Genomic DNA, 16,203 nt, shown 5'->3' with positions numbered 1-16,203 from the left:
AGACTTTCTTTACTAGCATTTGTAACTTTCTTGTTTGGAGAGATTGATATGATTGATTTCCTAGAAAGTGATATTGACCATGACTTCTTAAACAAGATCAGAACTATGTTTGTCTCCAGTGTGTGATGTGATTGATACATAAGACATAAAACTGTTTCCTTGATCACAGGCTCTCAGATAAAATACTTTTCAAATTTACAGTGTAAACTGTTATTTCCAGATTTTTTGTAGCAGACAAAAAAATGTGTTCTAGCTAAGAAGTAGGACTCATTAATCCCTACCCCTGGGGTCCACTTTGAAGACTGTTTGTTTTGGTTTTTAGCCTCCATAAGTGAAAAGCAAATACGTGGATTTGTTGCTAGTAGCATAGGAGAAAGAAATTGCAGTTCCTAAGTACTTGTCCAGGGACAGAATGAGATTCAGTACTCTGTTTTCCATTCAGGTACATTTTTGCTGATTCTGTTTCTGCTGAAGACAATGCGATGCACAGATACTTCAGAACAATAGTTGAACACCATACATGATGTCCTCAAAAGAGTGAAGTGCCTCTCTTTGTGGTACTGTTCTCAAAGAACCTGCTTGTCTGTAAGCAATGAATTTCAAGGAGTGGAGGAATTGTGTTAGATCAGCACAGTCTCCATGGCACATGGCACTGTTGTTTGTGGTGAGGTTGCGATGTCAGATACTCCCTTAAGGGAGCACATGGGTAATAGAACACAGGAAATTATACTAGAGTTTCAGCTAGTGGCATCTTCTGGAGAATGCAGTGTTGAAGCTGCCTCAGGATGTTCTGGATGGATTATATTCTGGCTATGTGGAATTTTCAGTAAAATGTACAACTGTATTGCCTAATGGAGAAGGCAAGAAGTGTTGTGATCCTTTCATAAAAGGATGAGTGATACACTTACAAGCCAACTATAACCCTCCATTTCACATTCTTAGAAGCTACTCAGCTACAGTTATTTATTTTCCGAAGTGTGGGTGCTAACTCACTGACTATTGTTTGCTCTTAAGCTAAACAAAGTAATCTTTGTATTTAATAATAAAATACAGCATTTCTAGGACTGTTCTAGGTGGTTTTAAAATAGAAATAGTAAATATAATTACATCAAAAATACTTGTTCAAACTTTAATATTAGTGAAGTTCCCTAGCTTCTCAGGTGAATAGGAAACCACGAAGTCTTCATTCAATCCTGTGCAATATGCATACTACAGTTTGGCTGTTGCTGTGTGTAACTGAGCCACAGTGTGACCATGCTGTCTTGGGTGAACACAAACTAGTGTAATTCAAACACCTACGTCCAGTTTGCAAGTTGGGTTTTTTGGTTTGCTTGAATCAAGATTAATTCCTGAGCTTACTGAAAGCCTAATGGCTTTATAATGATTGTGGTCAGTGTTAATTGCACTCAAGGAAACTGAACATTTCAGTCTAGATGTCTGTTCTTTGACTATTCATCAGAAATTATGGATGTGAGGGTGGCTGACCACTGGAACAGGTTGCCTGGAGAGGTTGTGGAGTCTTCTGTCTTGGAGATGTTCAAAAGGTTTCAGGACACAGCCCTGAGTAATATGCTCTAGGGGATCCTGCCTGAGCAGGGAGGTTGACCTAGATGACCTCCAGTGGTCCCTTCCAACCTTAACTATTCTGTGAAATGAAATGGTAAATTGATTTGTTCATTGCTATAGAATATAAAGCATGCACTCAGATCGCAGGAGTGTCTTTAAAAAAATCTTCAAACTTCATTTGACTTCCTTCTGTCAGTTTTAGTTTGTTCATTTGGTCCTTCCCAGTATACCACTTGTTTAATGTTTTTGTTTGCTGCTGCTTTGTATTCCACTGGCCTCTGTGCAGTCTGCATCTCTATTGTCTTACACCTTTGAAGGCTAGCCTGCATTTGTTACCATGTTAAGAGCAAAAGGACAAGTGTATCCCTTCAACAGATAAAAAAAATCAATTCAGCTGTCTCAAGCTAAATTTAAAACTGTGTTGAGATTTATGCTTAATATTATAAAGCTGAGGTAGTGATGTTTAGAAGTGTTTGTGGTAAGGAAAGAAGGATGTGTCTTGGGGATTTGCAGAGACTTAATGAAATAGCTGCTTATTGCAGTTTGTAACTTGAAGTATGCATAAAACTGTTTTCATGCCATAGGAGTGAAAGGGGGCTGATATGATCCTGGTTTGTAGAAGATTTTCAGGAGAGAGCTGGTGAGATACAAGTCTGTTCACCTCACAGCAGCAGACATGACAATAAATTCCTGCTGCTAAACACACAAGTAAATGCAGCGAATGGAGGAGGAAGATGGACTCTGCACTGCTTGCAAAAGGAAGTGATACTTAACATATCTTACCAAGTTCTTAAAAAATTCCAATAAGTGTGGACATTAAGATCATCTAGTTGGTTCCAATTATTTGGATGAAGCCAGACTGATTCTGTTTGCCAGTTTCAATGTGTCCCTTGGATTTCTCTGTTGGCCACTGTCCTGCTATCAAGCTGGACCTCTGATTTCATGCTATTTAACTTGTTTGAAGATATAGAACCAAGCATAATAAAATCAGTAGTTAACTAACTGAAAGTTTCTGGAGACTGACACAGATGTATTAAAGTTACTGTTCTCACATAAGTGTGTTGTGGATTCTGTAGCTATTTCAGGGGTATTACTAGGAATGCCATAGATTGAAATTACAAGATAATTACAAGTCAGTTTGTTTAAATGTTTTAATGCCTAATTATCTCCTTAATTTGTGTTGAAGGCATAGAATTTATGTATGTTGTACTAACTTTTCCCTTTCTCAGATTGCATTTCTTCTAATTGTTTCAAATCTTGGATAAGATGAAACCTTAGTGATTCTGGGGAGGTTTGTGTGACAGAAATCAAAGGCTGTAAATCGCATTTGGTGCGTTGCTTCGTCGTGGAGGATAGAGATAAGGCAAGAAATAAAAATAACTAATGGTATTTTGGCTGTTGAATTTTGTGATACTATCACTCTATGCCCAGAAGATAAGATAGAAGACTCTTTGTTCTTGATTAGGTCTTACATTTTGTTGTGGTTTTCTTTTTTTTGTGTACCATACAGTTTGACTTGTTTACTCTTGGGGGTGAGTGGTGAGGAGCTCTGTTTTGTTCTGTGAGTGTTGCTATTGTTCATAATCTGATATCAAAAATTATATCTTAAGAAAGTTCTTTGAGGTTGCCACTTGGAGGCTATCCATTATTAAAATTAGGTAGACACAGTGAGATTGCAGGTATCTGTTTAACGGGGGCATATTGTGCTCATTCCAGATGCTTCAGGATAGATACACAAGCTACCAAAATCAGTGGTTTTTATTTACCTGCAACTCTTAGATCAATTACTTGGCATCTCTTAAGTAAGTTTAATTTAATAGGTGTCATTCAAATCACAGAATCTGTTGAGAGACTTTCTAGTCAGTGTGTGCTACATGTAACTGAGACTGTTACCTCTGATTTATATTTTTGATCCTCTAGAATGTGAGTATCTTGGAAAAGCATAGGTTGCATTTTAGAAAGGTAGGGAAAGAATACTGACAGATGTTACTACTGTGCAGGTAAAGTTTCTCTGCTTTAATGTAGAGTGAAAATGAACACTAAGAACTAGTCTTTAAATCCCCAGACACAGGAAAGGTACAATGAGCCAGGATGTACTAGTAAAACTCTAAAGGTACTTGTGGTTGCCTAACTAATGATTCCAAACTTTTGTTTAGATAGCAGTTTCTTATTCAGCTTCATAATATGTTTACCAAGAAAGTATAGGTGCAGCCCCCTATCTATGAGGAAAATGAAAGTAGAGGAAGGTAACTTCACAGTGTAGTGAAATGCAAGAATGAAATCTAGGTCTTGCAATACCCTACACTTTCTATTAGTGCCCAAGACTGCTTGAATGTGAAGTTGGTAGGGTAAACTGTAAAGTTACTTGAAGCAACTCTAAGTTCTCCTCATTTTTAAAATCTAGGTTATTCTCCCTCTCTTTTCCTATGTTGAGACTTCCATCACTACTTCTACTACCGCAGGTTTGCATGGTTTTTTTATGGGCAGTGTCATCTTAGTATAAAATTTGTTTTTGTGTGTTGTACACAAGCTGATCCAGAATTCTTTCTTGATACAAGTGAAGCTTTGTTTAAAATTAAGCAGAACAGGCTATACACTGTAGTTCTGCTTTTGTGCAGTTGGAATTAAAGCAACAATTCTCTACCTTCAAATTATTGAAGATGCACTGTGGCGTTGAATGTGAAATTTGATGTTTCCTGTCAACAGTAGCTGCATGTAGTACCAAGATGTACTAAAATGTATCATCTAGTTATAAAAAAGTTCAATATGCTGAAATTTTAAATGTTAAAATACCTTCACTTCCTTAATTTTTATGGTATTGTTCCTTCTGTAAAACAAAATAAATTTACTTGCTGAGTTTCCAGTGGTACCATGCAGATGTAGGCAGGCTTCATGTAAGCTCTGTAGAGGTAGGCAGATATGGGATGGTATGCTGAAGCTCTGGCATTTTATCACCAATCATGCTAATTGATATGAAAGGCACGCTATATATATATATATATATATATATATATATATATATATATATATATATATATATTTCAGTATCTATGTTGTGATCACTTGAAATGTTGTCGGATGTTTGCTTTTCTATATAAATTTCTTTATGTAAACTGGAGATTGGACTACGATGCATATCTGTGTATGTTTCTTCTAAATTCTGTTGTGGACCTTTTGTGTTTTATCTGAGGAAGGGAAGACCAGTGTTTCAGGCAGAGTAAATATACATATATTTGTGTGTATTTTGTGGTTTTATCTAAGAAAAATATCTCTGTGTGTGTATGGTTTGTATATGGTAGACCATACAGCAAAATAAGGAAACAGCCACTGCTTCTCTTAAACCTGGATGTTAATCATACGCTTTTAATTTATAGCTAATTTGATCAGGAGTAACTTTTTGAAGAGGTTAGTAGGATTTGTTTAATAAACATGACATGACTGTGCTAGATATGTTTTAAATCAGTCTTTGAAAAATAAGAGTTTGAAAATTTTGAGGGGGGAAAAACGTATTTAAGAATATTGGAAAGTTCAAGAACTGTATATTTTTGTGGATTCCAAATGACTTTGAGTAATGTAATTCCATAAACATAATGTCTGTGTATGGTGGAGTAAGCATTTTGTAAGCCTGGTTGTTTAAGGCCTGTATGTTGGCAGTTTTTGTAAAGGCACAATGCAGAATATGTGTTGTGGAGGGATGAATGACTGTGAAAGGATACCTTTCCTTAATTGTGGGTTTTTTCTCTATACTGAAATAGTTTTACTGGTGGAATCTTCTATTATCTCCAAGCAGGCATATTCTACTCTAAATAGTAAAATCCTCTTAAAGCTGAAGAGTTAAAAGGGACTTACAACATACATAGAATATAAAATGAAGGTGGTATATTGTGTAATAGTGGATCGGTTACTGTTTTGAAGACTGCAAGCAGGAATTATGTGAATGTTCTTAAATATGAATTAAGGGAGATTATTTTTTAATTATTTCTCCTAACTAATTCTCTGAGTAATTCATCTTGTGAATTATGTTACCTCCAAAATACAACTTCTAGCTGTTTAATCAAAAACTTATGTCACTTGGGGCTTCTTGAAGAAAAATGACTTAACTGAAATTACCCATGATACTTGCTCTTGAGATTCTTCAGAAAATTCTTGGCTTCAGTGGTGTAACTCGGATGTAAAAGTTTCTCAAAAGGCCAGAGAGTTGCAGTTCTAAAGGAGAACATGCATGATGGGACCTGTTCCAAAACATGTTGGCTTTTTCCTCTTGTCCTTGCCTTGCAATTAGAGTTTTTGGTTAATATTTGATTCTCATAAGATCTGAGTCACTCGCAAGGATTTGATCTTTTCCTATGTCACTGTAATGATGAAAACTCATCTCTTTTATGGAGAGGATTTCTGTAATTGCAAGAGTTTTCAGTAGTTGAATCAGTCATGCTGATTATGTTTTGTATTAATTCCAGCTTTCTTAAGGGCTAGTTAAAATTCCTTGCTTTTGTTATCTCCATAAGGTATCCTGTTTATTTTTATTCTAGGCTATTTACTTTCTAGAAGAGAGGGTCAAGCAGGATCCCCTGAAAAGCCATTGTCCGATCTGGGTCGTCTCTCATACTTGGCTTATTGGAAAAGTGTCATATTGGAATACCTGAACTGCCACCATGAAAAACAAATCAGCATCAAAGGAATGAGCCGAGCTACTGGAATGTGTCCACACGATATTGCCACAACCTTGCAGCAACATAGCATGATAGATAAAAGAGAAGATAGGTCAGTGAATCTTGTAAACATTTTTTTAAAATACTGAGACAAAACATTCTCTACTTCCAAAACAGTTGATGTGAAAAATGTCTGTGGAAAAGTTTGACTGTAAAATGAGTAATAACCATCTTATTGCAGAAGTCAGTACGGATGGGTCTTACATAAAGAGCTTTTCTTCCTGATGATTTTTTGGATGCTCTTTCATGTTAATGGTTATTGGAAGTATGTGGCCAGCTTGAAACATTTTCAGTTAAGAATTTTGTTTCATTCAGTATGATCTTCCCTTAAGTGTTCCCAGCTCTTGCTGTGCAAATATTTTGCTTTGAATACTAGTGAGAGAAAAATTTGTCTTTGTGGGTGGCAGTCTCTCTTTCCACACCCCCTCTTTCAATCATTGCTGAATTCATGGGATCAGATCAGCTCTACGTGAAGTGCTCCTGCTCAAGGTACTGGTAATGCAAGTTTCTATTTAATGTTCTATTTAATGTTACAATCAATGTTGAAAGTCAGTGCACTGAGAAGGTGAGTTCTTGTTTTGTGAATATCTTCTTTCTTAATGATTTTGATGGATATTTGAGAACTTAACTGGGTTGTTGTTCTTGTTTGGTCTGTTTCTTTCCATAAAATGTCTTAAATGACTTTCAATGGTATTTGTGTTTCTGAAGATGATCTTAATTCTTTTTGGATATTCCAATCATAGAAACTTTATAATTAATCAAAGCTGCCTTACAAACACTGGCTTGCCAAAAAGTAAAATTAAAATCAGGAAAAGTTCAGCCTCAGTAACTTTTATGTGTCCCAGCACTAGTATTCAAAGCCAGTAATTTTTGAGCCAGTAAGAATGCAAGTCTTCAAAAAGGAGATCGGCTTACAAGATGGTGTGTGAGAGTAGTAAGAGGAGTGCTGTCATTGCATTAAACCCTTAACTTTCTGGAGTACTTAGTTATGGACAACCTGAGGACAAATGTATTTTAAGGGAAATTTTTCTTTCATGTAGTAAAGTAGAAGTTTGTCACAATTCTGGGAAAAGGGTTCTGGATCTGATTTCTTTTTTAAACTTCGTTTTTTCCTGAGAGAATATTGTTACTTAACCAACCTGATTTTTACCGCACTGGAAATTCTTGCTCATCTCTGTTGTTTAGAATTGTATAGTTCTTTGTAACAGGGCAGCTTGATGGGATATGTGCTAATAGATTAGCATACTGTGCTATTTTATTAGTCTTTACCTACTTTTGATATGCCACTTCATAGTAATTGGAAAGTCATTTTGTACTTCATTAGCACAGAACTAAAGTACCTTTGTATGCTTCGTTAGGAAACCTGTGCTTCTGACTTGCTTTCTTGTCCTGTTAGCTTACATCTTCAGCTGTAACATTATGACTTTCTCACTCTTGACTTGATGATGCACAGTGATTTCTATCTGTGTTTGTATATAATATTAAAATTGGAAATTGTTCTGGCAGTGATTCAAGTGCCAACACTAAACCTCTTGAATTAGGTTTAGAGTAGTCAACTATAAAACCTTTACTTTCTCTCTGTTGCCCCAGTGATGGTTAATATTGAGCTTTCACTTCATAAACTGTTGTTTCCTCACTTTTTCTCAGTGAACAGTCAGTAGTGTAAGCATGTTATCGCTGTGTGTCAGTTGGTATTTTTAGTTTGATGGATCCTTTTATTTACCCATCTTTTCTCACAGGCTGTTTTGCAAAAGGATTTCACCTGTAGAAAGGCTGTTTTAGGAGATCACTTTCTAAAAATTACTGTTTATTTGCTTGTAGATTTGTAATTATTAGAAGGGAAAAGCTGATTTCAAGTCATATGGAGAAACTGAAAGCGAATCCACGTATCAATGAAGTAGATCCTGAAAGCTTGAGATGGACTCCATTGTTAGTTTCTAATGCTGCAGTTTCTGAAGAAGAGAGGGAAGCAGAAAAGGAGGTAATATCAGAGATGTCTTCTGAATTTCTCTTCCTTTGGTTTTCATAATTTTGAATATTCAACATTAGACTGTCTTAAATAGAGCAGATTTAACTTTGGCCACTCCATACTGATATTGTAATGCAGAATTTTTGGAATCTGTATAGCAACACATGGTATCTTTGGGGGGATGAATATGAAAACTTAAAATGTGAATCAGTTGTCGTGGAGCTGTATTTATCACTCTTGAGGTAGTCAAAGAGCATGTAATCAGATCAAATTTGGTGCAGAGCTCAGGGGCTGCACTGTCAATCGATTCTTTGTGTTCTCAACTTGCTCAAAGTGATCCAGTCAGTAGGCATGTAATGTAGTGCTAAAGGACTTAAATCAATTCGCTGCATCATTAATAGTGCTAAATATCCCATGAAATGCAATCTTCTTTGGTTTGTTATCTGTTAACTGTTGTAAAGGAGCAACTAGATGATTCAGCTGAAATGTTGTTGCTAGGTTAGCCAGCAGTGCTAATCAGGGTTGACTTATTTTAACTATTTAGCTGAATGTAAAGGATATGGCTAAGTAAATGCTGTTTCGGTGACCTGTTATTTTAACCTCAACCCTTCAGGCTGAGCGTCTTATGGAACAAGCTAGCTGCTGGGAAAAGGAAGAGCAAGAAATATTCTCCACAAGAAATAATAGTAGGCAATCACCTGCAAAAGTACAATCTAAAAATAAATATTTACGATCTCCAGAAAGTGTGGCAGTGGTGGGGGAGCGAGGGCAATCCACAGAACACTCTAAAGAAAGCAGTGAGGAGGATGGCGGGGATGAGAATCAACAGAGTTCGCCTCCCCGGCTGACAAAGCCCCAGTCACTGGCCATGAAAAGAAAGGTGTGTTACTTCAGTGGTTTTGTGCAAAGTCACTTGTCTCTGATTTCAGTCAAATCGTTATCATCAAAATAACAATCTGGCTTTCTACAAACATTTGTTAGACTGTTTTAATCCTTTATGTGTTATTTGGACACTTAACTACTCCTCTCTTCTCCTTTATGCACTCCATCCCATTTTTTGTCTTTAGGATTTTTCACAGAACTATAAAATACTAGTGACATAAAAAAATCAGAATTTCCTGTTAATTTTTAAACTAGAGATTGCCCTCTGCTGTTTAGCATTGGTATTGGTTCGATATTTTAATGGTTCTTTCTTTTTTTGTATTAAGATGGAGTCCAGCTAGTGGGGTTTATCTTTTTATGTTTTTTTTTTAATTATAGGAACTCCTAAAAGGGGCATAAAGTTTTTCAAAAGAAATGTTGTTAAAACAAAAGGGGTTTTTTACCCGTATTCTTCTAATTTAAATGTTTAATTCTGGTTACTGCCATGTTTTTATAATTTTTAATTTCTTTGAAAAATCAACTCTCTGAGTTGATTAAATTAGTAAACTTAAGAATCTCAAAATTTTAAAGCACTCACCTTAGCCTATGTATTGAGGTGTTTCTGGTGAGAATTAGGAAATTGGATTGTCCCTTTTGTTAATACTTTAACTGAGCTTACTTTAAAATAACTATAAATCTCGGAGAATGTATAATAATAGGAAAACAAAATCTTTAACAGTTTTTTTTTTTAATAGCAGCCATCTGTAGGATTCTTGAGGTGCACTTCCTCAATGTTACCTATTTTTCTGTGTACATACTTATTTCTAAAAATAGCAGAAATCTGAAATGTAGAAGAATAAGCTTTGATACTTGTGAAGGTTGTTGGGGAATTATAAATCTACAGAGGAAAAATGTGTGAGTACAGTTTATGTAATAATGCTATGAATATTATTTGACAGAAGAAGGTACAAGACACTACAATATGAAGAAAATTCTAGCCTTCACTTTTACTTACAGAAAAGTTTGTATACATGTATACATACCTATTTTAACTGTTTAGACATTTTACTTTTAGATTGTCTACATTTGAATTTGATGCAACGTAAAGTGGTTTTTTGAATGAGTAAATAGATTATTGTAAACTCACTCTACAAAAATTTATGTCCATAATCAGTTAGCGAACGGGAATGTAGGAAGAGTTTTATTTGTGGAATTATTTTTCAGAGACCTTTCATACTGAAAAAGAAAAGGGGCCGTAAACGCAGAAGGATAAACAGCAGTGTTACAACAGAGACAATTTCTGAAACAACAGAGGTGTTGAATGAGCCATTTGATAACTCAGATGAAGAGCGTCCCATGCCGCAGCTGGAACCCACCTGTGAGATGGATGGAGAAGATGATGACTTTAAGCCTGTGATTAGAAAAGCTTTTGAGTATCAACCTGGGCAGCAGAAACAGGAGGAAGAAGAGCAGAACAAGGAGGAGAAAGATATTCATTGTTACAGGAGTGATGAAAATTGTACAGGTAAACTTAAAATGTTCTTATATCTTCACAAAATTAATTTTGTTGGGTGGCCTTCTAAAGAAGTGTTTATTTTTGTCATAAATCTTGAAATTTTTAATGAGATGTATTTAGCCATTATTATTATAATATTATAATTTGCTTTTTGCATTGAGGAAATTGAAGTTCTGAGGCATTGAAGTTCTTGTCATGTTGTCAAAACCAACTTTTATGTCCCTGCAACAGGGCATTTCATACTTAACAGTGCAAAGGGTAGCACTGGAATATTGTCCAATATAGTTTTTGTATCAGTGGTAAAGGATACAAGTAAGTAAAGTAAGATTCAATTTACACAAGTATTTTTCTGTTCAGCACTGTTGGTAATTCAGTGAAATGTTTGTTGCTTCTGTGGAATAATACATCCTCAGCACCAAGATCCTGGGGTTTTTTCCCCCAATGAAAGAGACAGACAGTTTTAACTGTGTCCTTTCAAAGCCGCTTTTCAGTTTGATTTCAAGGATGTTTCCTGTCAGAAAAGTTAATGGATGGATAGTGAAACTACTGATGAGCTATTCTGAACGTACACTCTTCCCTTGATCTCCTGGCCCTCAAATTCTGCTTATGAGTTTTAATTCCAGAATGAATTACTAGATTTTCAGGTCTGTGTATTTTCTCTAAGAAGCCAGTAGGTACTACTTCAGTATTTTTGCAATCGCATTGGAAGTATCATGGTGGGCTGATTTCTATTTCAAACAGCTCTTGTGTGATGTGGTACATGAGAATGTTGCCACTTTTTCCAGCTTCTCAAGAGAAGCTAATTAAACTAATAGTAGCAAGTTCCAGCTATGCCCCAGTGGTCAGGTTTGCACTGTTTTAACTAGACTAATGTTTTGTATTTGCCCATGGACCACATCATCACAATACAGAAGTATCACTTAAGCCATTACACTCCCAAGTGCAGCATGTTATATCTTGGTAATTCTCCTTTTTTCTAGAGTATATGTAAGTGGTATCTGGGGAGAAAGGAAAGAGGCAAATGTGTTTGGGTCCTTTTTTTATAGTCAATGGATTAATTTAGCTTTCTGATGCACTCTGTGTTTAATTTTAACTATCTTTTGTCTTCTATCATCTGTTGTGAGCTGTGTCATGATATGTTGCCCGTGAGACAGTACTAGAATGAATCACCTTTTTTCAGTGTTGGTATTAAAGCATAATTATATATTTATTATGGCTTGTCCTCCAGAATGGTCACAGAGGAAACTCCAGACTTTTGTGTCATTACTGTCAGAAAAGATGAATATATATTAGATCAATGTCTATATAAAGTGAAGGCATACTTCTATTCTAAAACCAAAAGTTGAAAATCAAATATTTGGACAGTATTTGCATTAGTTTACATGTCTTGTCATTTAAATCTCTGGGATTCTTCTAGTGTATAAATGGTGGTTCTGCTAGTGTCTGTTAAAAGGCCACCAAACAATAACATATCTGTGTAGTGTGTTTGAGCTGTAGATACTACATCATTCTACTGTGGTTTGAGATCTGTTTATAACTCTTGTTTCATGGTTTCTTAATACATTTTGAATTTATAAATTATTTTCAGGTTTATATTGGGAAATATTGATTAGTCTGCAAGCTAAGACTTTTTTTTTTTTTTTTTTTTTTTGTCTCTATTACCTCCCAAAGACAATACAGAGGATGTAGCTGTGCTGGAAGAAAGCACTAAAGACAATCTTGAACCTTTAAAGAGTAAGCAGGGTTGGCCCAAAGGAGTTAAGCGTGGTCCATCTAAATGGAGGCAAAGCAAAGAAAGAAAACCTGGCTTTAAGCTTAATTTATATACTCCACCTGAGACTCCCATGGAGCCTGACTATCAGGTGCTGGTGGAGGAACAAAAGGAAGTAGCTGAAGACAAGCCCTGCTCAGTTCCTGCTGTTACGGAGGAAGCTGTTAAAGAACCTGTTGAAGCATTACCACCACCAGATGATGAGGTGAAAGAGGTAGAACCTGAACCTCTGCATCCATCCAGTGAACCCTTTGAAAAACAAGAAAATGATACCATGAAAGCTGGGGAAGAAGAAAGGAGCATAGAAGAAGATGGAATCAATTCAAAAGATCAAGAAAAAGACAAAGCAGAGGAAGTTTTTGTGCAAAAAGAGGAGTCTGTGCATTTGGATGATCAGGAGGAAGAGGAGGAAGATGATGAAGAGCCTTCTCACAATGAGGATCATGATGCAGATGATGAAGATGATAGTCACATGGGTTCAACGGAAGTGGAGAAAGAGGAATTGCCTGGTGAAGCTTTCAAAGAAATGCTGGAAACCCAGCAATCTTTTTTAGACGTAAATGTTCAAACTGGTAATTCAAATCAGGAGGAGTTAATGGATTGTGGTGTTGACCTTGCAGCTGATGAGTGTGAAAGTGACCAGAAAGAACTTGCTACAGATTCAGACCCAGTGCCTGAATCTGATGATGATCATGCAGACAACAACCAGGACCAAAAAGCTGGTGAAGAATTACATTCCGATTTCAAGGGAGAGAGTACTGAGACCATGGAGATTGACTCGGAGACGGTTCAAGCAGTACAGTCTCTAACCCAAGAAACAAGTGAACATGAAGATACATTTCAGGACTGTGCAGAGACTCAAGAGGCCTGTAGAAGTTTGCAGAACTATGCCCACAATGACCAAAGTCCCCAAATGACCACACTGGATGACTGTCAGCAGTCTGACCACAGCAGCCCAGTTTCATCTGTGCACTCTCATCCCAGCCAGTCAGTTCGTTCTGTTAATAGTCCAAATGTTGCTCCTTTAGAGAACAGCTATGCTCAGATCAGCCCAGATCAAAGTGCCATTTCTGTGCCGTCTCTACAGAACATGGAGACCAGCCCAATGATGGATGTTCCCTCTGTTTCTGATCATTCGCAGCAAGTTGTGGATAGTGGGTTTAGTGACTTAGGAAGTATTGAGAGCACCACAGAAAACTATGAAAACCCAAGCAGTTATGATTCTACAATGGGTAGTAGTATCTGTGGAAACAACTCTTCTCAAAACAGTTGCTCATACAGTAGCCTTACATCTAGTAACCTAACGCAGAGTAGCTGTGCAGTGACCCAGCAGATGTCTAACATTAATGGAAGTTGCAGTATGATGCAACAAGCAAACATCAATTCTCCTCCCACTTGTAATGTAAAATCTCCCCAAGGCTGTGTTGTTGAAAGGCCTCCAAGCAGCAACCAACAGTTATCCCAGTGCAGCATGGCTGCTAATTTTACACCACCTATGCAGTTGACTGAAATCCCTGAGACTAGCAATGCCAACATTGGATTATATGAAAGAATGGGGCAGAGTGAATTTGGAGCAGGGCATTACTCACAGCCATCTGCCACCTTCAGCCTTGCCAAACTGCAACAGTTAACTAATACGCTTATGGATCATTCTTTGCCTTACAGCCATTCAGCTGCTGTAACTTCCTATGCAAACAGTGCCTCTTTGTCTGCCCCCTTAAGTAACACAGGGCTTGTTCAGCTTTCTCAGTCTCCACATGCTGTTCCTGGAGGACCCCAAGCACAGGCGACCATGACCCCTCCCCCCAACCTTACTCCTCCTCCCATGAATTTGCCACCTCCCCTTTTGCAGCGTAATATGACTTCATCGAATATTGGAATATCCCACACCCAAAGACTGCAGACTCAGATGGCCAGCAAAGGTCATGTCTCTGTAAGAACCAAATCCACACCGCTGCCACCTGCTGCTGCAGCCCATCAGCCACAAATTTATGGGCGAGCTTCACAGACTGTGGCCATGCAAGGGCCCGCACGGACCTTAACAATGCAGCGCGGCATGAACATGAGTGTAAATTTGATGCCAGCCCCTGCTTATAATGTCAATTCAGTGAACATGAATATGAATACCCTTAATGCTATGAACGGTTACAGTATGTCCCAGCCAATGATGAATAGTGGCTATCACAGTAATCATGGGTATATGAATCAAACCCCCCAGTACCCTATGCAGATGCAAATGGGAATGATGGGAACTCAGCCATATGCACAGCAGCCAATGCAGACAGCACCCCACAGTAACATGATGTACACTCCTCCGGGCCACCACGGCTACATGAACACAGGCATGTCCAAACAGTCTCTCAATGGATCCTACATGAGAAGGTAGGCCCTTGGGAGAGACGCACTACCAAACCGGCGTATGGGATAGATCTGCACAAATACCTTTGGAGAGTACGATTTCAAAACCAGCAATTGGTGTGAATGCAAAAACATTTGTTGGCACCATTTAAAAGCTGTATGCAGCAGAAAGCCTTATACAAGTTTTTCTTTATTTCTTGCTTTGTTGGTTTGTTTTTGGTTTTTTTTAAATTTTTTTGGTTTTGTTTTGTTCTCTTTTGGGTTTTTTTGTTTATTTTTTTAACATTGTGAGATTTCTCTTTGGGGGGAATTAGGTGGTTTTCCATTTTTTGTTTATTTCATTGAGCTTGAAGTTCTCTGGAAAGGAAGAACTCTTTCTATGAACTGCAATTACACAGCAGCTGATGGTTCAGAGCCATTTTATGTGCCTGCTCCCATTAAAAATGTGGATGAATAGACTCCAAAACTATCAGACAGTACTGGATCATGAGCTTTTTCTCTCTCCTTTCCCCACATGTAAATGCCTTTTAGCAGTTCTTTTATTGTATTATTTTGTTTCTGAAGGTGACACTTCTGCATGCCGCTAATGTCTTTGTTAGTGACAGTGCATTTTGTAGTACTGTACAAGTGTTGTGCTTAACAGTAAGCCATTTCTTAATTTTTTTGCCTTGATTAGGTTACCCTAGTTTGAGGGGTAAAAAAACCAGAATTATATTTTTGTTAATTATAAAACTTGTAAAAATAATAAAAAAAAAGCTGCAAAAGCTATTCACATTTTGGTTAGTTCAAAGGGTTTTATTGCTGTATGTTTAGTGTAAAGTTGAGACTCTTTTCCATTTTTGTGACCAGTTTCTTTGGGGCTGGGGTAGGAAAAAAGGCAGCTTTCTGTTTTATAAAAACTGTTATGTTTTTTTGTTGATTGAAACATCTCAGTGTTTATTTGTCAAGTTTTGAAACATTTTCGTAGATGTCCAAATACTTGGCAGGATTTAAAAAAAAAAAAAAGTAGTGAATTTGGTGTAAAGTTGCTATTTTATGGAAATGCCTCTAACTTTACATTTTCATTCCATCTGTAGATTTTTCTATCTTTATAAAATATTGGAGTTATTTTTTAAGGGAAAAAATAGAGCAGTAGCGTGTGAATAGCTCAAACTAAGCTTACAGATCGCATGTAAAAAAGCAAAAGTTATTTGTGTCTGTTTATATTGCTTCCTTTTTTGTAGCCTTTGTACCTGTACAGAGTGACTGTAAGGGCCGAACAGAAGAGGCTTGATACATGTAAAAATAGGACCCAGTGACACTCTTGTATTTATCTGTTATCTTTTTAGTCAGTCACTTAAAAAATACCCACAAAAGACCCACCCAAGCAACAAAAATAAAAACTGCAAAAAACTACACCCCCCCCCCCAAGCTGTACATTTTAACATAAAATAAATTATGATGAGCCATTTTT

General features: G+C 36.9%; 1 protein-coding gene across 16 annotated transcripts in view; it reads left to right on the top strand.

The window, feature by feature from the left end:
- KAT6B (lysine acetyltransferase 6B) overlaps positions 1 to 16,203 on the top strand; it is a 111,377-nt gene extending 95,174 nt beyond the window's left edge. For all 16 annotated transcript variants that reach the window (XM_069019327.1, XM_069019326.1, XM_069019322.1 and 13 more), the window contains 5 exons: positions 6,096 to 6,327; positions 8,097 to 8,256; positions 8,858 to 9,124; positions 10,330 to 10,630; positions 12,293 to 16,203. In XM_069019327.1, the coding sequence (XP_068875428.1) occupies positions 6,096 to 6,327; positions 8,097 to 8,256; positions 8,858 to 9,124; positions 10,330 to 10,630; positions 12,293 to 14,778 (3,446 nt within the window). In that variant the 3' untranslated portion in view covers positions 14,779 to 16,203. The remainder of the gene's footprint in view (positions 1 to 6,095; positions 6,328 to 8,096; positions 8,257 to 8,857; positions 9,125 to 10,329; positions 10,631 to 12,292) is intronic.

The sequence above is a fragment of the Aphelocoma coerulescens genome, chromosome 6 (genome assembly GCF_041296385.1).
Source record: "Aphelocoma coerulescens isolate FSJ_1873_10779 chromosome 6, UR_Acoe_1.0, whole genome shotgun sequence".
In the NCBI taxonomy this organism is placed as follows: domain Eukaryota; kingdom Metazoa; phylum Chordata; class Aves; order Passeriformes; family Corvidae; genus Aphelocoma; species Aphelocoma coerulescens.
Note: the sequence above shows the minus strand (reverse complement) of the source record. Positions and strands in the feature narration are given on the sequence as shown.